The following is a 27,981-nucleotide window of genomic DNA, read 5'->3' as shown; positions in this document are numbered from 1 at the left end:
TTTATTCTAGGTTGTTTCAGCTACTGAGCATGCGCACAGGTTGGCAAGCACCTCACGTGACTGTTCAAAGCCCAACATTTAGAGAATCGTCAGTCTTTATCGATTGATGGTTTTTTTTTTTTTTATAACAGGAAGGCAGAAGTTCTGTCGCCAGATAGATGTGCTCAATCCTGTTATATCCAATCATTTTGGTTTGTGTTGTTTTTGACTGTCCCATCTTTCAAAAAACTCAATTATGCCTCTTTCCAAAGCCAGCATTTCATTGTGACAGGTGCAGTAACAATTCGTGCCAAGTCACAATAAAATAATCTGGGACCTTGTTAAAAATAAACCAGCCACTCTTTCCTAACATTGGGATCTTTACGGATACAGAAAGCACCAGCCTTCACACGCAGCCAGGAATAGTACAAGGTCTGTCAGACTTTCCCACATTTTACTCCTGAAGTTTAAACCCATACGTATCCAACTTTCTCCTTATCACCATCATTAATGTGTAAACATAGATGACATTGATTTATGTATTATGTATCTGTCTGACGTAAGAAAGTTGCAAAAGTTAAGTATTAGTCATTTTTTAAGCTTTTAATAGACATTTAGTTCTGAATGTCTTCACGGTACAATTCACTTTCTTATCAATCAAAAAAAATGAAGAATTCATCATGATATGACACCCTTAATATCTTCGGTGATTTTGAAGATAGTTAAATGACACTAAACATAAGGGAATATATTAATTTCTCTCTTAGTATTGGAGAACTTGGAAAATGATCCATTCGTGTCATATTGATGATGTCTAATGTAAAGCCATCAGACTCTTGCTGAACAGACCGTTACCCTTAACAGAGTTCTGCAGGCTAATGGGGTGGAAAGTAAAGAAGCAAAAGTTCATGGACTTGCCCCGTACTGTCTGATCGATCTTATTCTGGAAAGCACGAGGTTGGATGTCTGATGTCCGTGTTTGGCTTACCGTTTGCTGGATACTTGTCATTGAAATGAGGTTCCCCGGGCCTACGGGAGCGTGAGCCACTGTCAGAGCCTTGGGTGAAAGCCATTAGCATGTGGTGTCATGTCTTGTCAAGGGCCGAACACGTGTTGACGTGTGATTGACTCAAATTCTGGATGTTTTGTTTGGGTCTCAAGGACAGGCTTGAGATGGAGGTTGAAGGAGGTGGGGGTTGGAGGCGTTTCTAGCTAAAGACCACTGCAATGTCAGACCACTGTCAGATTCCCACTGCTCTGCTCGAATTCACACACACACAGAGAGCAAAGATCCTCCAAAAGAGAGAGGACCGGGGTAGATTGCATCAGCCAGCCCCATCTTTGCTGCTTAGCTCAAAATACACGTGTGCGAGTGTGTGTGGCTGGCTAAGCCTTACACAAGCAATCATTTCTGATGAATATGGACACTGGGGGGTACAGCACTGCTAATGTGAAACAGTGTGGTTTCTTTGGAGATCAGTGCTTTGCTTGCTAAGAATAGTGATTCGTTCATTTCCTTCTGAATTGTCCAGTCCGGTGCTTATTATTCATCAGGAGTACATCAGGAGGTTTGTTGAATAACAGATACATTTTAAGCAGTGCTGTTTTGAAATACTTTATTCCAAATATCAGGGTAGATATTTGAAATTTAACTTTATTACATGGATGAATAATGTCATTTCAATGTCAGGTTCCAATAGAAGACATTTTTACGGTTGGATAGGATTTAACTTTTTATTTCTTTTTCTCTCAATGCCATTTAAATGCAACATGAAATGACACTCTCAATCCATTGTGCATTCGTATTCTGACATATTTCTAAGAAAAACTAGCATTCAGAGCTAAACTAGAAATGAAAATGTGAGCATTACTTCTTGTGCAAAACTTCCCAACATGATTCCAATTCAAAAGAGCTCACCCTCAATCTCAGATTTTCTGTTTTTTAGATATGGCAAGCCTGTGGGATATTTAACCCATTATTGTCTCCCAGTTATGTCCAAATCCTCAGAAAATATTTAGGACTTGGATTTGTCGTTAACTTTTGATTGCGGAGGACTTTAGCTTTCCTAAAATACAACCATTACTCATATTGAGGAGTCAGAACATCACTTTATGTTCTGCTGGGTCATTTTGGACAAAACACATGTTGGGTTAATAAATAAACTAGTGCTGGGCAAAGATTTATCACGATTTAGCGCATATAAACTTAAAAGGCATTTTGCATTGTTTATGTGTGTGTACTTTGTGCAATTTTTATGTATATTTAAACACACACACATACATGTACATTAAATGTTTGACGATTTTTACATTTTATTTATATATCCATTTTTTGTTTATATATAATATAGAATATATAAATAAATATATATATAGGGGTAAATGTTTCTTAAATACATACATGAGTGTGTGTGTATTTATATTTACATAATAATTACACACAGCACACACTCATATATTATGCAATAATAAAAAAGCTTTTATTTTGTATTTTGTAATTATCTGCTTTCAAAAAATACACAATATATACACAATATATATAATAACGCCTGCATGTTTTTAATGATTTTACAAAAGTTTAATGCATTCCAGAAAATGTTATTCATCAAAAATACAACATTTGAGGAAAAAGCTGAGATAATTGCGTTTTTGTGAAGGACTTCAGTTCAGCTTCAGAGCGATGATCAAAACATACATGGAGTTTGAACAGTTTGCCCTAAGGGAATACTTCCGGGTTTTATAAGTTGGGTAAGAGCGCCAACTGGTGGATAATAGCGGAAATACGGATTGCCGGAAAAACTCGTCATTGGCAGGGATGCGTTTTTTTTTTTGAGTGATGTATCTCTATGCTATCACTTTTTTCTTCCAATTGATATATATTTTGTAAATATTACATAAATCATTGTTACAGTACATGATCATTAGTGCTGTTACACTACATTAAATCATTACAAATTACTTTGAGAATGTTTTATATTAAGTTGGCAATTGCTTAACATTATTTTCTGCCTGGACTGCCTAGGTGATGTCAGCCATAAAGACTGCGTTTCGGACCGGTTCATTACATTTTGGTTAAAGGATTGCAAATTCAAACATTTATTTCTTTGGCATGACTGTTGTATACAGTAACTATGTAATATGAAAGCAGATAGGGTCAATTTTGACTTGTTGAGCTGATATTGATTTTAAGGTGATTGGCACAAATCCAGGTGCTTTGTAGCAGATGCTGTCTGATTTCACCTGCAGCCGTCTTTGAAAGCCGAGACATCCAAGGAGGAGTGTTTGTACAAAATAGCTTTCTGTGGGTGAAAATAATGGCTAAATATTAGAAGTTCTGGTCTGATTTTAAACTCTCCCTCCCCTTTTCCTGCCATGCTCTGTGGAATAGGTAGCAGGTGGTTGTGACAGCTGTGATGGAAGCTCCGCTGAAACACATTGAAATAGCAAACAAATTGGAGGAAGCATTTTGTGGGGGTTTCCAATGATTGGTGTCAGGGTTGATGGATGTTACCACCCTGGGATGCAATCCCTGGACTGTGTTTCCGTGGAGCCCAGGTGCAGTGGTGGGGGGGAGGTGGATGAAGACCAGAAAAGTAGGATGAAGACAGAAAGAAAGAAACCTCTCCAGAATGTTTATGACTTGAGATAAAACTACTTTACGCCCCATCGGAGACCTGCTGCTCCATTGGCTACTGCAGGGAGCGCAGATTTGAGCATGATCCAAAAGCAGGACTTTAAAAGGAACCACGTCAGCATTATCCACACTACCGTGACCTTTAGAGGACAAATGGACTGCAGTTCACTGGGTGTGTATCAGCTCAAGATGAAAGGAGATGACATTAGAAAGGATGATCTCTGGTCACCGCACTGATTTGTGGGAGGAGAAAGATGATGCTGTCTTTCATCCTCTCATTCTACATTGAGACGGGAAGATGAGAAATGGAGTGAGACAGTGGAAAGAAATGAAGTGGAGTGACACTTCAGACGTAGGTTATGTAAGCAACCCACTGCATTGTCAAACAGTGACACCTTATCAGTCACCTAGCGTTTACATTTGCAACTTGCCAAGTCTTCTTTAAACTTCATGCTGGCTCCGGGAATCTAACGTTGGAAGAAATCCATACGGCTCGCGGCACATTGTGTGGAAATCCTGCAACGGCCTTTAACTGTGTTGGCACTCTTAACAATCCCAAGACAAAAGGAACTCTGAATCACTCACTTATCACCCACTCTTATCTTAATACCTTTTGTAAGTTACGCTTTAACAGCAAAAGCTGTTTGTTTGCTATCTACTTTCCCCATAATCCAATTCCAAATTATACCGGGTCTTTTTTTGATTGAGATATCTCACTGAGCAAGCTTTCCCTTTGTTATTTCTTGAACCATTTCCAGTTCATGCCTCGCGTTTCATTTTGTTTCAGGTATCAACATTGTATTGGATTTTTTTTTGCAAAGGAGAAATAAAAATTGATGCTAATTGTTGACATACTGTAGAAGAAGAGTGGACAGCTATTATCGCAAATACATATTTTGGTCTTGGAAGAATTTGACAGGAAATCTTTTTGGTAAACATAGTCCTGGTTTATCTTGTTTAGATATTATAATTGTTATAATAAGTAAGTAATCTGGAGTATTTAGGTCTTATACTGTACATTTGTAAATCCAAGGAGATTCACAAGATCAATAACACTGATCTGGTGAGTAATGTTCTTGTTTGCATATTAATGAGGTGAACAACACTTTAAAGCCGTGCTAAGCCTATTTCAGGATTACAAGTGTAAAACATTGCTTTTCCAAGGGTTACAGCAGGGTTTTAAATAAAGATAGCATAAGGTCCTAGGATTCATACATAAAATCCCTGGCTTCTGATGGCAGACATTGGTATCTTAGCAAATATGAGGCATTAAGTTATTTAAATCTCATTGAAAATTCTGTTAAATAGGACACATATGTATAATTTAATATAATCTACACATAATGTTATTGTCTAGATTTTTTTTCTATTGCTCATTTTTTATCCACTTACAGCTACTGTGTATTTTTTCAATGCACCATTTTCACTGATGTAAATGTGACAGCCCATGGAAATGGGATAGAGTGGCAAATTGAATTATGGCGCGGCATAATGTGCCAATATGGCAGGTGCACACAGTCATGTCTGTATGGACACCATTGATTAGTTACAGCTGTGTGTGCCGATTTTGTCTTTTGGACGATGTCTGAATAGAGTTGCACTGATCTGTAACATTTTCTGTAAATATAAACCTTATGTCACCCAAAATGGGTAACAGACCACTGCGTGCGTTATTGCCTTTGACAACATGGATGAGCCATCTTGGTCTGCCGGGGCATGTTGGCAAGCCGTCCGCTCCTAATATTGCTTTAAATGGCAATGCATCCCGTCAACAATCATGCGTGCCAGCAGTTTTGTTTTTTACTATTAGCATTACCTCAATACTGAGTTTTTTTTTGCACCATTGCACCAGCAGTTATTCCAGTGATGCGAAACGAAATAGTGTGTACTGGCACACACATGAATGGCAAAGGCATGTACCGTGCATGCAATGCCAGCACAAATTCACATGCATTTAATCCAGAAATAAAGACGTAGCTCAAAAGCATTGCAGTCAGATAACCGCACACAATCCTTATTCTGTAAGCTACGTTTTGTTTTTGTATCAAGTACGCTCTTTAACCTTGTTGCCTTGGCATCCACCAAGAAAGGGGGCATTTAGAAGACTTCAATATTCAGAAGCTGTCCTGAGGCTGCAAGTGAATATTCTTGGAAAATCCCATCTGTATAATAGCAACGAAGGAGCACTTCAGACGGAACGGCGAGCACAATCAGCCCTTTGCATAGAATGATGTGATGCTCGGAAGCAGGACTATTTGTTCACATGACTGGCTGAGTCTCAAGAGCAAGATATTTGTTCTTTATACAAAGACACATTTCCATCTAAATAACAGAGCTTGCCGGTTATCACATGACCAGTGCCTGATTCCATCGGAAAGCTCCCGCTCGACTGTAACCTTTTCGCCTTAATCAGTTCTTTTGTAGCTAAATGTCAGTAGATTAATTGAAAACTCGGGGCGGTTTAAAACAACAGCTGACAATTAATTTCCATCGTCTCAGACGTTTGCCTTAAACGCATTGGACATTGTGTGGTACAGAAAATAGGGGCCGTGCAACCGCATGCGTCTTGGTTTTCCACCCCTGCAGCATGCACGTGAGCGCTGGGAATGAGCTTCAGAAATTCTTTTAGGTAAATGTGTTTCAGGCTTGAGAGCACCAGGAGGAGATGAAGATCATTTGAGGGGGGTGATGAATGACGACTCCTGTAGGAGCAGCTGCCCCGTTTCCAGCAAGCATACTCTCTCTCTCTCACTCACTCGCTCTCTCTCTCTCTCATCCGTCTAAACCTCTGGAAAAAACAACACGAAAACAGCTCAAAGCCTTGGAGAGGATTTTGTATCAAACCCTCACATGATTTTAGGAATAGAAATGTAACTGATGCATGAGAAAGGCTTCTGGACTTTTTTTTTTAGAAGACAGCTTTGTAATTTTTGCCAAAGATATCAAGGTGGAGAGAAACTGTTAAACACAAGATCTCTTTGAAACATATATAGCAGTGAGATTAAATAAAAAGCAAATGGAGACTTTTGCCAAGGTACACTCTTAAAAAATAAAGGTGCTACACACAGCCATACACTCTAATTACAAACGGTGCTACATAGCACTAAAAGTGGTTCTTGACTCGTAATCATACAGGAACCATTTTTAGTGCTATATAGCACCAATGATTAAGGTTGTGACGGTTATTATATAACCGTGAGACCGACGGTTATAGTTGAACACTGTCATTAAAACTCTACGGTATAACCGACAAAATCGTCTTATTAAATTTTTTTTAAACATTTTATCATGAAGAATGTTTAAATAATACTAATTAAAAACCATTGTTAAGATTTGTGCTATTAATGGTCTACGCCGTTCTCACGCAACACCATGTTCTCACGCAGTAAAAAAATATATCGTGCAGCAGACAATAGTCCCTTTCACACATACAGTCTTTACTGGTAATTTACTGATAAATTGCAGTTAACATGTCATGTGTGAACAGAACCTTTCCGGTAAATCAGTGCTCCCAATTTACCAGTAAGACAGGTTGTAAGATTAACGGTAATTTACCGGTAAGCGCTGTGTGTGAACGAAAAATATAGCATTACCGGCATTTAGAACGGACAACGTCAGACCGCGCTGACAGATTGGGCCAATCAGAAAGTTTTTTATACAGGTGACGCGGTTTCCCCCAGACTGTTTACGGACGTTTCCACACACATGTTGCTTAAAAGTCGAACACAGCTGAAGTTAACATCCACATTTCTTCACCAAAGTTGTTTAAAACAGCTTACCATCTAATTGCCAAAGTGCCGACGGCCGTAGCACACCATCTGTGAAGCCTATTGTGCAAACGCGCAGGTTCCGTTTGACGCCGCCTAACGCAATGTTGTTTGGTCACGAGCAACTTCGCGACCGTTTACCACAGATGTGAAAACAACAAAATACGGACCGTGGATATTAAGTCATAACCCGCCGTTTACAAATACGACACGGACGGAGCTCGTCGGCCGTGCGCCACAGGTAACTTCCGCTTTCTCTCCGAGTTTACCGGTATTTTGATACTGATGTGTGAATGATGTCTTACTGGTAAAAAGCAAATGTGTGTGAACAGCACATTTTTGTATTTACTGGTAAATTAATTCTGGTAAATTCATGGTAATTTACCAGAATTACTGTGTGAAAGAGGCTACTGACAACGCGCTGACGGACAGCACAGACTAGGTTACTTTTTGGTTACTTTTGATATTAAACATATTAAACAAAGTCTTACCTTTTAAATCATCTTATCCTTCTAGTTAATTTATAAACATGACCATAACAAGGAATGTTGTTTTTAAATCAGTCAGTACACTCCGCTTTTCAAGTTCAAATCCTCCCATGCTAATCTTACTCTCCTGAAAGCACATTCAACTGCTTGTCTTGCTGTTAATTTTAAATAAACGTAGAGCAAGTAGCCAATCTGTGTCTGTTAGTTTATTAAAATTAACGCTGGTTTCACACCGCAACCGTAAGTAGCGCATGAGGAGAGCGTTTGCCGCACGTGGCCATTGTGCTTTTACACCAGCTGGCTGCGTTTGCAACTCATACTGTGCAGTTTAATAACAGTATAACAATCTCAAGTTCACATTGCTTTATTTGACATGCATTTATGAGCAAAACATATTTAATACGCTTTTTGAAGTTCAGTTTAATTTATATAAATGTGATTTGTTTAATCCACATTGTTTTCGTGTTGTTCTGGTCTGTGTAATGACAGATATAGACACAATACACAATTAGAGATATAAAAAGCCCATGTAGAGAGTGAATGAGTGTGTTTTTAAATATTTCATTGCTTTTTGTTAAATTTTGTTTATACAATCGTCACTTATTTAAGTAGATTTTTAAAGCACTTGTGAAACTGTGATATCAGTTCTTGTCATTCTGTTTTAATAACGTAAAATGGATCAGTCAAAGAGGAGTCAAAAGAAAAGATCAAGCGTCAACTGAAAGCAGCTAAAATCCAAAGATCTATTAGTTTTTAATGTACTCGTTTTTGTTTCATTTGTAAAATCCCTGTAATTTCAGTGATTTTGGACATTAAGGGGAAAAATTTTTTTCAGCATTTTATTGTTACCATAATTACAACCATAGACTTCATATACCCACCACCTCAGTTTTAAACTAATGGCTCTTTGGAATGACATTAAGTGGGACCTAGGCTGTTATAGTATGTTTAATTGTATGTTTAATATGTTGTTCATATTAAGCTGCAACTCATTTCACATTTACTTTTTCAAATTAAATAAAATTCATACTGTATAATAATTTCTGAACATAGCATTGCATTTGTGTTTAAAACATTTGTTTTTGACTTGAAACAGTTGCATATTAAACTTAAATTTAGCTTATCATTCATATTTGGTTGTTTTTTGGGGTCGTGTTAGAGTGGAATTCTGTTAGGTGGTCCTCAGAAAAAAATTGAAAGATAAAGTGGTCCTTGGGCTGAAAAAGTTTGAGAAACACTGCCCTAAACGGACAAACTGAGCGTGTTTCGTCCCAATGTTGGATGATACCTCCCCTTAACATGCACTATCCAACCACGGCACTTAGTGCGGAGATCAGCTCATTTGCATTTTAAAGGACACACCCAAAAAAGGTACATTTCTGCTCACACCTACAACTTTGCAATTTTAACATCTTATAATAAATTATCTATATGGTATTTTGAGCTAGTTTTAATGAGTCATGGCAACTATTCACAGGTCAAAGCTTAAAATAGTATGTTGAATTTACTTGCAAAACCAAGTTGTTTGAACTTGTTGTTTGTTGCTGTTACTGTGGCGGAACTGTTTTAGCAAGTACATGTTTGCACCTACTGTAAAGTTCATATTAGTGTTTCAGAGGTACATATTGGTCCCAAATGTATACATATGTATACCTATTGTGACTTAAAAGGTACTGCCACCATTTCTTGACTGTTTTTCCTGACATTATATAGACGGGTAATAATACATGGTGCTCTTAAGAACCTCTGACTGAAAGTTTTTTTGGGAAACTAAAAATATTTCTTTCCTGTGGCATCGCTGTGTAGCACCTTTATTTTTAAAAGTGTATGCAATGTAATTTTCATCTAGTTATATTTTTATGTACTGTGATATCATAGCAACATTTCCTTGAACTTAGTACTTTACAAAGGCGAATCATCTTTGTTGCAGAGTAGTGCCTAAGGCTGGAGCAGATCTGTGTTCAAAGCATCTTCTACTTTTATGGAAATAGCTTGCATTGTTATTAAGTATTTATGGGACTCACTAACAACAATGCATTTTCAGCCTCTGGTGCAGCTCTGTTCTCTGGTACTCCATGCATGTTCCCTGCAGAGCTCTGAAAGGCTGTATTTATATAAGAGGTACACCAGCAGAAACCTCAGGCGATCGTAGAGCAGACTGCCATCCCATCTGCAGCACCGACTCCAGGGATAAAACGCATCGCAACTCTCTCTACTGAGCCATTTTTGTCTTTCAATTAAACCAATGAAAATATACTTGCATTGTTTACAAATCAGTAAAGCGTGTCTGCTCGTCCCCCGTGTTCACCAAACTTATTCTTCCCTGGCGCGTATCCTTTGAAAAATCATAAGACAACGTTTAAGAATATATGTAAACAAATGCAAATCTATATTTTTGGGAATTTTCTAGAGGGTATTTGCCGAATTAAAAGAGGAATTGCAATATGTGTTACAACACCCCGTAGCCTGTCTTTGACGGGCCGCGGTGGGAAAACCTCTCTGTGTGTGCTTTGGAGCTGCGAGCATGTCTCTTTTGGCTGTCAGATACTGTGCAAACTTACTTTTGGTATTTTATCATGCCTCTGTTTATCCCACTATACAGGACTGCACATATTCTGCCTGACTGCATCGCTTGTTCTTGCCCATGCATTCTCTGCAGATTTAATTACACGCTTTCCTGGACTCTTGTAAAAAACAGGAAAGTTAGAGGGTGAGAGAGGCAGGACGAGAGACATGGAGAGTGAAGGGTAAAGCGGAGCCGAACGGATCCCTGGGGTCATGTATTTATGTCGGAGGAATGGAAACCTACTATATAATGATTCGCGATGACCTCGCAAATGAGGGGATTATGCCAGGTTTGTCGGAAGCAAAAATAATGGGCGCGGGGCTCAGTAGGGTTCTCCATATAGTGTAGTCAAGCACCTGCGCTGTCAAACTACGGCACCCACACTACTCATGCGCCTGCTTTCATCTTCTCCACCACAGCTGGTTAAAGGTACTTTGTTAGTGTGTTTCGTCATTGTTGCATCACATACAAAAAATGCCAAAGAGGGGCAACACCTCAGTAAGCCGTGGCTTAGAGGAACGGATTTGAAGTTTATAAACACGCAACACAACAGTAACTGTGGGCTGATTAAAGGAATAGTTCACTCAAAAGTTAACTTTTGTCAATACTTTACTTACTGTATTCCAGTATTATTTTCCTTCGGATACATTTCGTACTAAATCTCAAAAAGCTCAGGAGAATGTCAGAGCAGGTCTTGTATATACAGTGAAAGGATGTAAAGATTTACACTTCCACAAGGGACAAAAAGCACAATGTATCTTGCCCTATACTGCTGCATGACATGTACTAATTTATTGATGCTGCTTGTACATTTTTTTTTTTTTTTTCTAAATCATAATCTCTTTGCCTTGTATTGAGTTGAGTTGTGTATCTCTGTTCAGACATTCTGCCAAAGATCTCCTGTTGTGTTTCAGAAAAGAGAGAAAGTAATAAGTGGTTCAAGCCATGTGACAATTTCAGTTTTTGTTCTTTTTAAAAAAAGGTGCTAAAAGGGTTCTTTGTGGAAATGCCTTAGAAGAACCATTTTTGGTTCCCCACAAAACCTTTCAGAGGTTCTTGAAGGAACCATTTCTTCTTACCTTTTAATAGTCTATAGAACCTTATTCAAAAAGAGGTGCTTAGTATTATGGGTCCTAAAGGTTCTTTGTGGAACCATATCACCCTACAAACCTTTATTTGTAAAGGAGGGGTTCAACAGTATTTAATGCATTCTGACTTTATAACACAATTTAAAGGTGCTCAAAGCGAATTCACGGGTTTTAGACCATTAAACATTTTTTGTTACATACAGCAAATATCTCCTCACTATCTGCTTGCTACCTGACCGCTGATCAAACTGTAAAAAAAGGCGATCTCTGTAGACAGGCCAGGCTCCACAAACGGCAATAACAACATAGTGGCCAAACCTAGCACCACGAAACATAACAAAGTGTTCCAGCCAATAAACGACAAGAAGGATTTGTGGGTGGGGGTTGGTCGCGTTCATGAAAGGACGGAAGGGAGAGGGAGGGGGAGGAGTTAGCTACGCTACGTTTGTTTGAAAACAGTTCAAATATCAACAAAAAGTGACGTTGCACAGATTTGCTTAGAGCGCCTTTAAGTGTTGGTTACCTCATGCTAAACAAATGCAAAGTTTTAAAAAAGCAGTTGAACGTGTTACAGAGTATTTCTGTGCCGAATGCACTTTGCCAGGGTTCGTACAAGTTTCGAAAAGTTTTTTTCGAATACGGGTCCATCTGACATTTCAAGTGTAAGCTATACGTATTATTTATTTTTATTTGCACTTCCCCTGAAAACCACTCCCACACAATCAGCGAGAGAGCGAGAACCTAGGACGCTAAGTTACAGGCATCACTTTACGCAACAGCTTTGTTTTATATCATGACTCAGCAATGGCACGAATTAAGAAGTGTTTTTTGGATGTAAGGAGAAGAAAGGCAGCATTATGGAAACAATGGATATAGTTTGTTTATACGGGTTAGCAGCTGAGTTTTGCTTGGGTGTTTGTTTAACACTGGATTTCATTGAAAAGTCCCAACCGGATAATGAGTTGCATGTGGTAAGTAAGACTTCTGTGTTATATTGGAAATAGGTGCGTAAGTGCATATTATATAAACGACACAAACATATAGTGAATCATAAGTTATCCAGTCAGTGTTGTATAAAGTGTTGACTCGTGACTCGCTCCTCCCGCAGCTCGTAACTCCTCCTTTCGTACGTTATCGGAAAAAATCGGGAAAGTTAATCTGTCTTTTATAAATCTGATAAAATTAAAGACTCTTTTGAGATATGGGCTGTTTCTCAATGTTAAGGAAGGATCTTTGGAAGCCAGAATTTCGAGGATGCTACGTCATCGGCATCCGTCGAAGAACTGTTCCAATGTCGAGGATTCTCAGAGTTGCAACCAAGTCCTTCGTTCTTCAAGTCCTTCGTTCGAAAAATATCCCGTATACAGGAAAGGATGCATATGTGTATCCTTCGTGCTCTCAAATCACCCACAATCCTATGCGTGCAGCGTCGAAAGCAAATTTTTTTACTGACATGATGCAATGACGTGCACTTGCTAGCCTGTTCCATTTACGTGTTCTCCAAATTCTAAAGAGGAGCCTCGCTAAGCCTCTGAAGGAAGTGACTTGGAAAGACCAGTCTTGCCAAGGAAGTATCCTTGACATTGAGAAACAGCGATGAAGTATGTAATACTACTCTATAGGTACTTCAGATTAACATCAGATGCGCAGAAACAGCTTGTGTTATTGACACTTTAATAGTGTAGGAGTACTTATTTCTATAGAGTGCCCCAGGGAAAACATATTTTTTTAGGAAGGCATTCAGCATTTTAGCACTTCCGGTTCTATCGTCCCAAAGTCAATGGGTATTTTGAATAGGGTTTTGGTTAAACTCCTTAAAGTTTGCCCCAAAATGAAAAATCTATCTGAAAATTTACAGTTAAAAACCTTTATAAATTTCTTTGTTCTGATGAACACAAAGGAAGCAATGTTTGTAGCCATACCATTTTGAGCACCATTGACTTCCATAGAATTTTTTTCTACTATAAAAGTCAATTGTTCTCCTGTTTCTTGCTTGATTACAATCTTCCTTTTGGTCACCAAAACAAAGACATATATACAGGTTTGTAACAATCTGAGGGTGAGTAAATAATGACAGAATTTTCAATTTTTGGTGAACTATCCTTACTATAAGATCTTGTATTAACATAACCGAAGATATTTTTGAGATTTATTCTACAACAAAAAACATAACAGTAATACACTCACTCATGACTTTTTAAAGCTTTAAAGTGTCTTCAAAAGGGTAGTTGCTAACAAGCTGGGACTACAGACTTTGTCGGAGACTTAATGTCATTATGAAGATGAATGAAGATCTCAAAAACAACGCAACATTGGCACAATTTCCCCAAGATTCATCCACATAGTATTTCCTTACATGTTTTGGTGGTGATGACGTTGAATTTGAGTGACCGTGGTGTAGTTCACTTGTAGCCTAAGATTACCTTTTCATGTTTAGTAACACATTTAGTCTTCAAAATGTATAAAAGTTGTGTTCATCTGTAAAGATTAATTTGTTGGACAAAACATGTGTCTCAAACTTTTGGTACAAGAAGGTACAAAAGTTGTCTATAGGGCAGTACCTTTTCAAAAAGTACATTTTTGTACCTAAAAGGTGCATATTGGTACCCCAAAATGGTACATATTAGGACCTTTTTAAAAGCTTACAGAACCATTTTTCCTGAGAGTGTGCTAACTTCCAGGTTGCCCTACAAAATCATTCTCAATTCAATAGAGCACAGCATCGTTGTATACATATTGTACCAACAGTACTTTTCCAAACCTGCTGTTGTACTTTTTCACCATAAGAGCTTTTTGTTGGAAGTTTCAACACCTGAAGACCCTTTTAATGGGTGTTACATTGACATCTTCATTTCAGCTGCATATTGCAGCAGTCAATGAGAAATCTGAAAGTACAGTACAAGCGTTCCCAGTAAATGGTGGCACCACTGTGCCATGTCAAAACATCATTCATTCCTCTCCAACTACAGGAAAAAACAGATTTTTGTCTGTTGAGCGTCCCAGAGAGGGCTTGTCACATCTGTCAGCCGTGCAGATTTCAAGCTGCAGGTTGGTGTTACCAGCCCAGGAGCAAATATGTGGCTAATGGCAGACTGGCAGCTTCTTTTTCTTTTGTGTTGGCTGATCCAGGGGATTAAAGCGTCTGCCTGCCCTTCGCTTTATGTAATGGCATTAGGGAATGGATATGTTTTAGTATTCTGTTTAAGAATATCTGATATAAGGGCTCAGCTGATTTAATTAAGTAACAAGCTCGACCTGAGCGAGAAAACCAAACAAAGGCAAACACTGAGGGATGGAGACGGGCATCCAGACAGAAATGCAAGGCTGAATTTGGCCTGTAGTCTCTCTGCAACCCAGCGCAGTCACTTCAGCCTTGGAGTACCGTGAGAATATTTTAACCAAGTTAATCCCTACGCCCGCCATTCCCTTTCCCTTTTACAAACAGAGCTCATCTCTTTATCTCCAGACGATAACACGGTGTGCTAACAAGCCATGACGGGACATTTTGTTGGTTGCTTGGTTTTGCAGCGTCACTATGGGTAGCCACAATAAGGGGAGAGCCAGGAGTGTTGCTTGTGCTATGTCTACTCATTAGCTCTTGGTTCTGAGTGGAATCCATAATAGTCTTTGACAAGGACCTGTTAAATTTAGTGAAATACAAATGTAGCTCTGCATTACTGTATATTATAAATGGAATCTGATTTGTTTGGCTATGGTTGTGCAGTGTTTTTATTGCATTTGTGGATTAGGATAAAAGTGATTAAGCACATACATAATCGGATTGAAGTCCGAATCTTTCCCATGTTCACAATGGAGGTGTCATAGACATGAAATATAGGAGAATTTGGCAGTGGAGGACCCGATCTTACAGAAAAGCCTGTTTCTCTTACATTAAAAAACACATAGGGGCAGTTTCCCTGACAGGGCTTTATTAAAAAACATCTTGCATTGAGATAACTTAACACACATCAGTGCTATTGTTTTGTCTCAAAATGCACATCAGTAATGTTCTTTGTAAGGTATGTTTGTAAATGTCCTAAATTAACTACACTATAAAAAAAACTAAACAAAAAAATAACGCAACAGTTTGCATCATTATTATTATTATTTTTTTATATTACTGCAATTGAGTTGAATACTTATAAAAATTAAGTTATTTTTCCACATTCTTTTAAAATTGATTCAATCTTGTACACTAATTTACACAAAACTACTAAAAATATTAACATTTTCTTATTTAACAACACTTGTCAGGTTGCAGAAGACAACCAGTCTTAGCTCAACTTAAGCAAATGCAACATAACATAAAACATTAATAAGTCTTCTTGTGTTTTCATCTTAATTAAAAATTAATAAAATAACACCAGATTTCTACATTTAGGCTGCATCCGAAAACTCTAAATTGCTGAAAACTCTAATTGAAAGCGTTTCTCTGAGCTGCCTTCATGCATCCGAAGTCATTGCCTGACGAGGCAGCGATGCGATAAGTCAGCTGTCTGTCCCGGCCCTGTCCCAAATGGCTCACATCGGACTTGTGGTCCTTCTCAGAGTCCACACTTTGATGACATCATGTAGTGCAGACTTTAGAGACCCTTGATGCGAGTCCACGTGGGTGCACCGGAGTCGTATTTTGGGGCAGACTCGAACGTCACGCCGGAAATAGGAAGAGAAGTTGCCCGTCAGTGTGAACTCCTCCCTTTCGTCGTCTGATTGGTCTGATTGCTCTTTCGCAAGGACTTCTGGGTTGGTAAAGTGCGCAAAGCCTGCAGCAGTGATGAGCACACTTCGAAGCGTAAAAATGATAAATGGGACACCCTAAGGACTCGTAGACTAAGCGAGCACGCACAATTTAAAGCCAAGAGACCGAAAGTCCACATAAAAACGCACCATTGGGGACAGGGCCTAAGTTTTGTGACGCAGCCTTACTCTCACTATCAAGTACCATGCAAAGCATGCTGGGAACCTGAAACTTTAACTTGAAAAAATTAAGTTATCAAGTTAAATGCATTCATAAATGCAACTTAAATAATGTTTTAAACCAGTGGTCACCAATCCTGGTCCTGGAGGTCCGGTGTCTCTGCAGAGTTTAACTCCAACCCTAATCAAACACACCTGAAGCAGCTAATTAAAGTGCTTCAGGTGTGTTTGATTAGGGTTGCAGCTAAACTCTGCAGAGACACCGGCCCTCCAGGACCAGGATTGGTGACCACTGTTTTAAACAAACGAACACAGATAATTAAGTTGAAGATACACATACGTAGTAAATATGTAGTATTCCAAAGACAGTATGCGAAAAGTACCCGTATGACCTACTACGTCCGGTTAGATTTCGAAGCTTGCATACGATAAACACCTTACTATCCCATGATGCCCCAGAAGCGGAGTTATGCAACGAAGAAGAAAGGCGAAAGCAGTGATGTGGCCGTTTTCACGCTGGTATAATGACGTGATGATGACGCATGTCATGTGATGTATCAACATGGCGGATAGTAGTATGAATGCGATTCGGACATACTATAAGATTCATACTATACAGTACTTACTGTTTTAACAGTCAGTAAGTAAGTACGTCATCTCATTCAGTATCTACTGAACAGTATGCGGTTTCGGACGCAGCTTTGGTTTAATCTAAGCCCTGTACAGGAAATCAACCCATAATATTTATATGCTGGACTCAAAAAAACATTTTTTCGTAGTATGACACAAGTCAGCTTTTTTCAAGCATAAAATGTTAGCTGCAGAGACCTTAAAAGGACCTTGACCTTATCTGTTTTTTGATGCAAAACGATAAAATGTGTGTTATCCCTTTTAGTATTTGTTGTTATGCATCCTCTCTTTCAAACACTGACCTTTCCCTTAACTAATAATAGCCAGAGATGTTTCATTTACAGTAAATGTAGATGTATGTGGGCTTTCCACAACCTCCGCTAGTGCAGTACATCCTAGTGCAATTCTCCAAAGCAATTTTGCACTGAATGGTACTTTATAGCTTATTTCTCTGCTTTTGTTTTGGCTGAAGGACACGGATTTGAGATGTGACCAAAGTTTCATTCGACTTGAAGAAACGGTGCACGCTGCTTTTGCTCGGTTCTCATTAGCTAATTGCTCATGCAAGAGTCAATTCACTGTATGTTTTCCCAACAGTAGAGTTTCTGCTGTCGTACATTCTTGCAGGTAATGTCTCACCGGTGGGGAGATTATTTATGAGCATTGTACAATTTTAACATAGCAGTAAGCGTGGCACCTTTGTATTATATTCACGCCAGTCATATGAAACATCATCATTTTTCGGTTAGTAAGTGACTCATGTAAAGTACAGTACTGTCATACAGTGTATCTTACTTACAGCTACAACAGTAAAATGGCCTATTAGCCAAGACAACGCAAAATTTGAGCTGTCTGTGAAAATGTAATGGATGTCTAACCATAGCCTAAAAATAAATAAATATAATAAAACGGTGCGTAATCATTGTTCACTATGTTTGAATGATGGAATAGCATCTTGCAAGTTATTTTGGCACAAACAATATTTAACCAAATTCAAGCTTATTTTTCCTAGTTAACTCATAGCCAAACTATATCTATATCGGGTCTACACATAATGAACCTAGATGGTGAAATGAAGGCTACTGCTTGCTGCGTAATGACCACCATACAATGTAAACATAGCAATTAACATAATAAGACCAAATTATGAGCAGTCATGTGTAAAATCCTCTTTTCTCGGTTAATAAGAGTAGTGACTTCTAACTTATAAAAGGGTGACTTTACCTTGGGTGATCCCACAGAGATGTGCCCTGACAGTGAAGACCTACTGGGTGAGATATCAGACAGCAATTACTCCAGATCAGTGTCTCTCATTCAAAATTAATGACAGAATTTCTCTCCTGTTCTCCAGATCTCATTTGTGACAACCTTAACTGTCCTCTCACCATATCAGTTCCCTGCATCACGATCTTGTGTCCCCAAGCACCCTGATGGGTTTCGTCTGGAGCTATTTTCACCAACTGACTGTAACAATCAGATTCTCTTTAAACATCTAACAGCAACCGTTTTGGTATTCAGGTCTTATCATTGTCCTTTTTCCGTTCTGTTCCATTCTTTCGGCTTTCCTTTAGTATCAGCTTTGCTAAAAGTGTGACGAATGTAAATGTCATCTCTTCTGAAGAATTTCTAATCAGATTCGGATCGTAGAAAGGATTTCAGTCAAAGAACGATAGCATCACGATCCTGGTGGCGTGTGACACAGAGGTGTTCGACTGAACTCTTTGGCATGCGGTTCAGAAAGCTGTGGATGTGAAGGTCAACCTGTGTGTTGTCTGGGCCACGCTAGGCCACACAACCCTGCCCTTTCCATCAAATCCCCTTTGGGATGAAAATATGACTGTGCTCTTCTAACCTTTTAATTACATGAAGGCTCAGCAGGTCACGCTGAAAAGCTGTAGTACTGCAGTATGTCTATCTGCAATGTACTGAAAGCTTAAAAATCCATACTCGTATACATGAAATATTGTATGTTGTTGAGAACCTGTTTTGTGTATGTTTAAAAACCAGTAGCTGGTCCAGCAACCAACCAGTATAAAACAGCCCAGAGTTTTTTCACTATGGGTTAGCTGGGTTAGCTGTCTGCCTCACATCGAATCTTCTGATTAATGTTACATAGCAATGCTGGATTTCCCAAACTGAAAAGGAAACAGGATCTTGAATCTTAAAGTACCCATTAGCTTTAGTTCATTTCGTTTAATGAGACCCGCTTACTCCTCCGAGTTGAACGTGTCTCTAAAGTTTAGCAAAACCTCAAAAGTCACTTCAAAGGCGGATGATGTGAACGGCCAGATGTGACCTCCCTCCCAAGGTGGTTTTAGGACGCTGGAGTGTCTATTCCCATCAGCAGGCTTATCAGAGTGGCAGCAGTGGTGTCTAATCACAGCCAAGCAGACAGACAATAAATCCCTCCCTATTATTACTCAGGTAGACACGCGCTTCAATCCTCTCTGACTAAAGCAGCCTATCAGAGCCTGATAGGACAAAGACTTGATCTTCAGAAACACTGCCACTCTGTCGCTGACTTTGAATTCTAAAGCTTTCCGTCCAGTGTCACATTTTAAGCTCATTTTCACTTTAAGATTACTGATAATTGTGCTTTAAGGGTTCACTTACGTTTAATTTAATACCTCATAGGCAGGACATTTCTAGGTTTTGATTAGTTTTAGACTTATACGACACATCCGCTGTTGATTTATAATACGCATTAAAAATGGCAAGCGGTATTTAACATAACCACTCATCAGTACGCAAATTCAGTAAGCACGGGCACACTTAAGTTGATACTTAAAAGTCACACTACATTAAAGGCATAGTTCACCCAAGAAATTAACATTGTGTCATTATTTACTACCTGTATGAGTTTCTTTAATCTGTTGAACACAAAATAAGATATTTTGATAAATGATGGCAACCACATTGTTGACAGTACCTATTGACTTCCATAGAATTTGTTTATCCTATTACGGAAGTCAATGGGTACCATCAACTGTGTGCTTAGCATCATTTATCACTTTTGTAAATGAAAAAATATGAACTTTTGGGCAAACTATCCCTTAAAGGGACACTCAACTTTTTTTGAAAATATGCTAATTTTCCAGCTCCCAAAGAGTTAAACATTAGATTTTTATTGTTTTGGAATCCATTCAGCCGATTAGACCATTAGCATCACACTCAAAAATGAGCAGTGATATTATGCAGCGCTCGAAAATAGTCTCCTTGGTAATTTTTAATAGCTGGGGACTATTTTCGGGCACTACGTAATATAATTGCCGCTGCTGCAGCCATGTTTCAGCAGCAAAGTCCTTGATTATTACGCCCGAATGACAGTATAGTCCTAGCCATATCTGCCTAGAAAATCGCAACTTTTAATTTTCCGTCAGTCTTAGTACACAATATAACTACCGAAGACTCAAGTTTTAAATAGGAAAAATATGGAAACTCATTTTTGAGCGCAATGCTAATGGTCTAATCAGATTCAATTAATTAAGCTAAGCTAGGCTAAAAGTGCTAGCGCCAGACCCGGAGATCAGCTGAATGGATTCCAAAACGGTAAAAACAAATATTTAACTCTAGGGGAGCTGGGATATAAGCCTGTTTTCAAAAAAAAGTCTTTAAAGGATGTAAATCAAAGGATGTAAACTTTTGTATCGGCTAGTTATTATTTTGTCTTGTTAACTAATCATCATGTGCATTCTAATTGTCTTATTTACTGTCATTGCTGCCATTTTTTATCTAGATGTGTTTACATTCAAACGTGATGTATCGATTGCTAAATGCACTGAAAACATGAATCATTTCCCCTCATAAACATAAAGTTTGCTTTAGAAAATATATGAAGTCATGCAATGGAAGGGTATGGATTTCTCTTTTTATTTAGATGATGAATATGTTTCAGAAAACTGGGCACAATTCAATGCTATACAAAGTTAGAAAGAGCCAGGATCGAATTTTAATACAACTCTAAATGTGTTTGACTTAAGAAAAGAAAAGCATTAAGTTGAGTAAATTGTGGGTTTTTTTATAGTTTGGTAATCTATTCCTTTAAAGGCAATATTATATTTTGCAAAGGATTTGTAGTTTCCTTTCATGTCTTTTCCCCTTTAAAGGGATACTTCACCGATTTAGCATTCAGCTTTGTATCTGTAGAAACCCGGCAGTATTACTGAATGACCATGTTTCCCTCCCTCATTTCCCCCTGAGAGGAGAGATATCTGCATTTTGGTTCTGCAAAAAAGTCCTCCGATGATGCAAAAATCGTCATATTACATCATCGGAGGACTTTTTTGCAGAACCAAAATGCAGATATCTCTCCTCTCAGGGGGAAATGAGGGAGGGAAACATGGTCATTCAGTAATACTGCCGGGTTTCTACAGATACAAAGCTGAATGCTAAATCGGTGAAGTATCCCTTTAAGTGGTTAGTTCTTGGCCCAAGTCAGCTTTAAGACCAGACTTGATGCTGCTGGTCAAATGTCTGGGTATATAAGACTAGCTATTGAGGCCAATCACACTGTGTGAAACCTGTGGCGAGAGGTGTTGGTTGGAGGCTTGTATCTGTGGTGCTTCCTTTGCGTAGGAGACATGTGAAGGCCGTCTGTTTGGTGTGAAGTAGACTGAGGCTACTCTTTGGCCCTGGTCTCAGTGAAAGGCTGCAGTTAAGTTCTGGTAATCTTGTCCAAAAATCCCCAGGACTGCACTAAGCGAGCCTCTTGTGCCAGGGTAGGAGTGGGCCGTAGTGGATGTTTATGTAAGGTTTAAAATGCACTGACGGCCTTGGATTGTAGTAATGATTTTTGTGATCATTTGTGAGCACTTTATCAGTTCTTCATGTGAGTTTAACATTGTGTACACCGTGTATTTTTTTTAATATAATACATAAAGCAGAATAGCTCAACAGTGCATGTTTGAATCTCAATGACACATCTTATTATCCTATGTGGTCTGTATTAATATCTTTTTCTCCAGTCATAAATGACAATGTTTTTGTAGCATGCCATGCTTTAAGGCTTTTGACTCTATGAAGTGCTCTCAGGTTGGTGTGCGTATATAGAGAGACACAAGGGTTCATTAATGCAGCTCATGCTTGCTGACCCCAAAGTTAATGTCGCTATCATTTTGGAGTAGGGACCGTCTCTCAAGTGGGATAACTCATGTTTAATGCAATCCACCGGTCAGGGATTTTAACCTCACCTGAGGAGAGGAGGGTAGACGGTGACACGAAGTGGGCGGTCCCTTGGCTTTCTGGTCAGGGGCTCAGCAAAGCCTAGGGCCAGTGAAAAGATATTCTCTGAAGGCTGACATTTACTTAACATGGATAGCCTTATCTGTTTGGCCTGTGTTTCAGGGGTCTGAGTTCAGGGGTGGCCCCTGATCCCCTGTGGCTATCAACCAGTTACTGGCTGCACCCAAACGGCATGCCATGAATCCTAAAGCAGGCACTGGAGCCTCACACAGCACACAACCCATGTATTACTGATCCACCCTGCTGAAAACACCTACAGCTTAGACCAGTCTCGTTCTTGATTATTTGTGTTGGTTTGCTTTGGGTTGCCTTGTTTTTCGATGGTGTCTTTCTGGCTGAAGATTTCTAAAACACCTTACTTGCTGTATTGGAACATACAGATTTATAATTAAAGAAACACATAATAAATCACCAGATATCAGACTACAATAGGTCACCGTTTGAACTGCAATTATATTGATGGCTTAATCTGATTGAAAAGTCTTCATGTAAGAACCTTAATCAATGCGATTGAGGTCGATCAGATGCAAATTTAGGGTGGTGTAGTGCAATCTGTGATCCGATCATCAGGAGAAAAGTATGCATGTAAATGCATAAATAGTAGTATTTTCTCAGCATTGCCAAGTCATCTGCTTTTTGGCGTAGTTGAGGTTTGGGCTACTTTTATACTGTTTCTGTGAACTGATTTTTTTCTGTGGGTTAAAGATGAAGGGATATTGTTGATTAGTTATTGAGCCGTTAGTAGTCATTGGCATGCTTTTGGGCTAGTTTTGAATGTTTATTGGGCTGGTTTTTATACACGAATCTGGCAACCCTGGTTGTGCGCTTGCACAGATTGACAAAATTCTGTGCATGTAAACATAGTAGGGCTGTAACGATTTATCGTGCAAATGCACGTTTTCTCAATTAATGAATTTGAATGAATTACGGTGAAATGCCGCCACATCCAAAAGCTAGTGATGGGAGAAACGAAGCTTTTTGAAGCTTCAAATCAATTGAACCAATTGCTTCGAAAATTGGTTCAGTTTTTCGAAGCAGTTCGAAACACCACACACGCTGGCGACCCCTGCTGGTCAAAATAGTGTAAAGCAGATATGGCCAAACATTTTACACTTTTTTTTTACAAAATAATAGCAAGATTTTTATTAAAATATGTTAAAAAAATTATTTAACTTAAATTAAGACATAGTTAAAAGTGTATTATGTGTTTTTAGTTTTATTTAGGGCAAACAAATAATTAAAACTAACTACCCTTTTAATTATGCACATTTTTGTCATTAAATCTGTCTATAAACAATAAATAGACAAAATGGCAGCGTTATTAGTCAGAAGGATAAATGTTTTATGAACTTTTATAATAAAACTGACCCGAGTTCACCAAAACATATTAGACACTGGTCATGTGATCAACTCCCCCTAGTGGTGAACCATCGGATTTTCTAAACGTTTCGAAACAGTTATGACGTAATGAAGCCTCGTTTGCTAAAATCACGTGACTTTGGCCAGTTTGAAACACGCTCCGAACCACTGATTTGAAACAAAAGATTCGTAAATGTTTCGAAGCCTCATGAAGCAGTGCTTCGAAAACGACCATCACTACCAAAAGCCAGGGGGCGCTCTAGTGCAGAAACTCCCTTTGTGCCACAGAAGTAGCAGCATTGCAAACGCTATTCCAGGAAATGTCTACAGTAATATGTATACCGCAGTTCTTTGGATTGTTTCAGGTATTTTCATGATAATAAAGAATACTTTGAATGATTTTGTTTAACGAGTGTTGTTTTTTTTAATGCATGTTATAAACGACTCCAACTCATGATTTTAGATTGATAAGGACTTCTTACTGATCAAAACGCCATAGCACACAAACAAGCTTTGAAACACAGAATCGTGATGCAGAGATGCAGAATCATTTTTAGGCAGGTCTTTTTAATGGGACACGCGATATATCGTTACAGCCCTAAAACATAGCCAATGATACTTACTAAGCCAATTTTATAGGCCTTTGTATATGTACAGGTTAGCGTCAAGTGTTTATTTGTGTTGGGATGTTTAATTTGGTACCGAAAGATGATTATGACACGGTCACCAAAGGATCTTAGCATTTCTGCGTACTTCCTTTAATGTAGTTCAAATTTAATTGACAAGCAAACACCCTAAGCAAATCCGAAACACAAATATCTGTCTGCAATGACTTTGCGTGGAGTCCCAGAAGAGAAATGCTAATTTGCACATTAGCCAAGATGAAAATTTGGTGAAAATGCTAATAAGAAAATTGTTTTTCTATTCAGACTGACTCATTGCACAGTTTTATACCATTATGTTGACTCAAAGTGCTTTTTAAAACTGTTATAACTAAACCATTAAACCTCTGATCGAGGCCTAAGCCGCAAATAGTTGAGTGTAAGACCAAATGCTGTTGATGTGTTGTAATGAATGTTGCTTCAGAGACAAAGCATTGGATGAATTAATGTTCAGCTGGGGACCTGACACAAGGCTGACATAATTTCTCTCTCTCTATTGTTTGTTATTGTTATATTCATGAGGTACTTTCTGTTAATGGTTGCTCAAGATACAGCATGACATGATTAGTCTGTCAGATTGTGTAGGACCAAACGTTTTTAAAGTAATAATTTCGTTCATTCATTTTGTTACTTTAACCTTGCTGTTGACACTGCTGTTAAAGGGACACTTCACTTTTTTTGAAAATATGCTCATTTTAAGAGTTAAACATTTGATTCTTACCGTTTTGGAATCCATTCAGCTGATCTCCGGGTCTGGCGGTAACACTTTTAGCATAGCTTAGCACAATCCATTGAATCTGATTAGACCATTAGCATTTTACCTAAAATAATAACCAAAGAGTTTTGATATTTTTCCTATTTAAAACTTGACTCTTCTGTAGTTACATTGTGTACTAAGACCGACAGAAAATTAAAAGTTGTGATTTTCTAGTCTGATACACTGTCAAAAATAAAGGTACGAAGCTGTCACTGGGGCAGTACCCTTTAAAAAAGGTCCTAATATGTACCATTTAGGTACAAATATGTACCTTTAAAGGTACATTTTGGCAGTTCAAAGTACTAATATGCACTCTTTGGGTACAAAGATGTACCTTTTTGAAAGGGTACTGTCCCAGTGACAACTTTTGTACCTTTATTTCTGAGAGTGTATGGCTAGGACTAAACTCTCATTCCGGCGTAATAATCAAGTACTTTGCTGCTGTAACATGGCAGCAGGAGGCGCATGATATTACGCAGCAGCCAAAAATAGTCCCCTTAGTATCTTTCAGGGGACTATTTTCGGGCACTACATAATATAATTGGCCTCATGCAGCCATGTTACGACAGCAAAGTCCTTGATTACATATACATGCCAGAAACTACTACAATACGTTGAAGCTGTATCTTTATTGGGGACAGTATTTATCAATGTAAATGATACCATTTAATTTTGCTATTTTATCTTAATGTTAGAAATTGTATCACTGTGATCCAGGCCACAATACAATAATACTGTGATGGTTTCGTTAAGGTAGTAATTCAAAACCGTGCTACTTTTTTCTTTTATGTGGATTGGACTTTCGTGTTTTGTGCTGTTATGTTCTTAGTTTGTTTTGAGTTTAGGTAAAATTAGGTTAAGAAATAGACATAAACACTGTATAGCAACCGAATGCTAAAATGTTTAATCTTCGATTTGCTCAGAATTGTTGTATGCTTTTGTCCAAATAACATTTAATGAAACATATATTGGTAACACTTTGTTTTGATAGTCCACTTTAGACATTTTTTTTACCTACAGTAACTTTGCAACTTCTTGTCAACTGTCAGTCGTTTGTGTATAGACTGTCTGCTTAATATCCAGCCTGATCTCATGAGAATTCGTACATATTTTTCGAGTTGGCTAATTCGTATGATTCATACGAAGATAATCGTTCAAAAAAACAACAACAATGAAACCCAACCCCTTACCACACACCTAACCCCAACGTCACAGGGGTCAAGGCAAACAGGGGTCAAGGGGTCTCTGCCTGCATGTTGCTGTCAGGATGCTGTGCTGTGAATGGCTTCCTTTTAATTCTTCTCTCTTTCTTTACCCCTTTCTCACAGGAGCTGCTCAGTTTGCAGGTAATGTTTCCCTTTTACCTTTGTGTTCCATGTGTATTTCCCATTTCCATTTCTCCAGCTCATCCTGGCTTTCTTCAGCCAGCCTTCCTTAACTTGCTCTTTTTCTTCTTCTTTAACCTACACCGCTGCAGGTGCTCTCCAGCACTCCATCTTTCTCCTCTCTTTTAACATCATCCATTTCTCCACTTTCAGGAGAGAAATTCAGCCTCATTCTGTCTGATGTCTCATCCATTCGAATTTCTCCATTCTGCTCAGAGAACATTTACTCCTGATAGGCAATCATTTCCTCTTTCAAATGTGGCCAATGTATTTTGAAGGAGGGCGGTAAAATAAGTCATTTGGTAAACCGTACTCAAACTCACCGTTCTATCAATGTCTTATCAACGCCTGTGTGGTCTTTCTCATTTTCAGTTTTTTGCCATTTTGTTGGCAGGGCTCATCAAAGACGAGCGTGGGTTTGTGATAACAGAATTCTTTTTATTTTTTATGTATTAAAGAAGTGATATTTCTTACTGTGTGTTCAGTACAGAGAGAGAGAGAGAGCAGTATAAAAGCGCTGTTTGTGCTCACTGATACAGGGGTATCATGTTTGTAAAGCCAGTTTTATGCATTGCAACCAGACTGAAATCTTTTGCTTTGATAGGTACTTGCTTGCCTTTGATAGCACCTGGCAGATTTTTGTTTTTGTAGATTGGTGTGAAATTATGTAATTTACAACGTAATGGAGGTGTTCATTTATTGATGTGTCTGATGAGTTACTCGCTGTGCTTTTTAGTTGCATTAAGGAAAAGACTTTCTGTTAATGTTGGCAGATATTTTTTAGCACAAATTGTATTTTTTGTCTAAAAACTCATCCTGAAAATACATCTTGATTTAAAGTGCACATATTTCATTGCTAAAAACATCATTTTGTGTATTTGGGAGTGGCGGCCGGTGACTTATTTTTTTGAGTGCGCTTGATGCAAAGTTCGTCACAACATGTATGTAGCCCATCATGTGTTTGGTTCGTAATTTCAAAATATGTGTTCTGTGTGTCGAGCGATCATAGGTGCATCACGTGTCTTGTCAAAATAAGTGCCTGCTGCTGCTGCAGATGCGTCTAAAGGGTTTATGATAAAAGAGACGCTCGTGTTTGCCAGATACTCGCATAATCTCATGCGTAATCAGAATTTACTATTAAGGTAGTGTCTTGCGTGTATTTTGTGAGCGTCTCTTTATTCATCAAGTGGTTTTGACGCATGTGCGGCAGGCAATTATTTTGAAAAAACACATGATGCACATGGTTTATATGACACAACAAACACATTTGAAAACAGGCCAGAAAACAGCAAAGCCAAAAACAGGAAACATTCAGACACATAAACCATTATTTTGTCCTTCCTAGTGTTACCTCATCAGCACAGAGGTAGAAATGATGCTTGATTGTCAGCCCACATTACAACAGAAAAACTAGACACCTGCCCTGAGCTGCACCTGAAGGGGGGCGATGAATCATAAAGACAAGATTACGTCCGGCGACTTTAGCCCACACTCTACAATTAATGCCT

General features: G+C 38.5%; 1 protein-coding gene across 4 annotated transcripts in view; it reads left to right on the top strand.

Annotated features, from left to right (window-relative positions):
- Positions 1 to 27,981, top strand: part of cadm1a (cell adhesion molecule 1a) — a 342,552-nt gene that overhangs the window by 207,303 nt on the left and 107,268 nt on the right. For 3 of the 4 annotated variants that reach the window (XM_055180574.2, XM_055180573.2, XM_055180571.2), the window contains exon 2: positions 26,417 to 26,434. The exons of the other annotated variant lie outside the window; for it this stretch is intronic. In XM_055180574.2, coding sequence (XP_055036549.2) covers positions 26,417 to 26,434 — 18 coding nt within the window. The remainder of the gene's footprint in view (positions 1 to 26,416; positions 26,435 to 27,981) is intronic. 4 annotated transcript variants of the gene reach the window in all.

Source organism: Misgurnus anguillicaudatus, chromosome 9 (assembly GCF_027580225.2).
Source record: "Misgurnus anguillicaudatus chromosome 9, ASM2758022v2, whole genome shotgun sequence".
NCBI classification, from domain to species: domain Eukaryota; kingdom Metazoa; phylum Chordata; class Actinopteri; order Cypriniformes; family Cobitidae; genus Misgurnus; species Misgurnus anguillicaudatus.
This window is presented reverse-complemented; position numbering and strand designations above follow the sequence as displayed.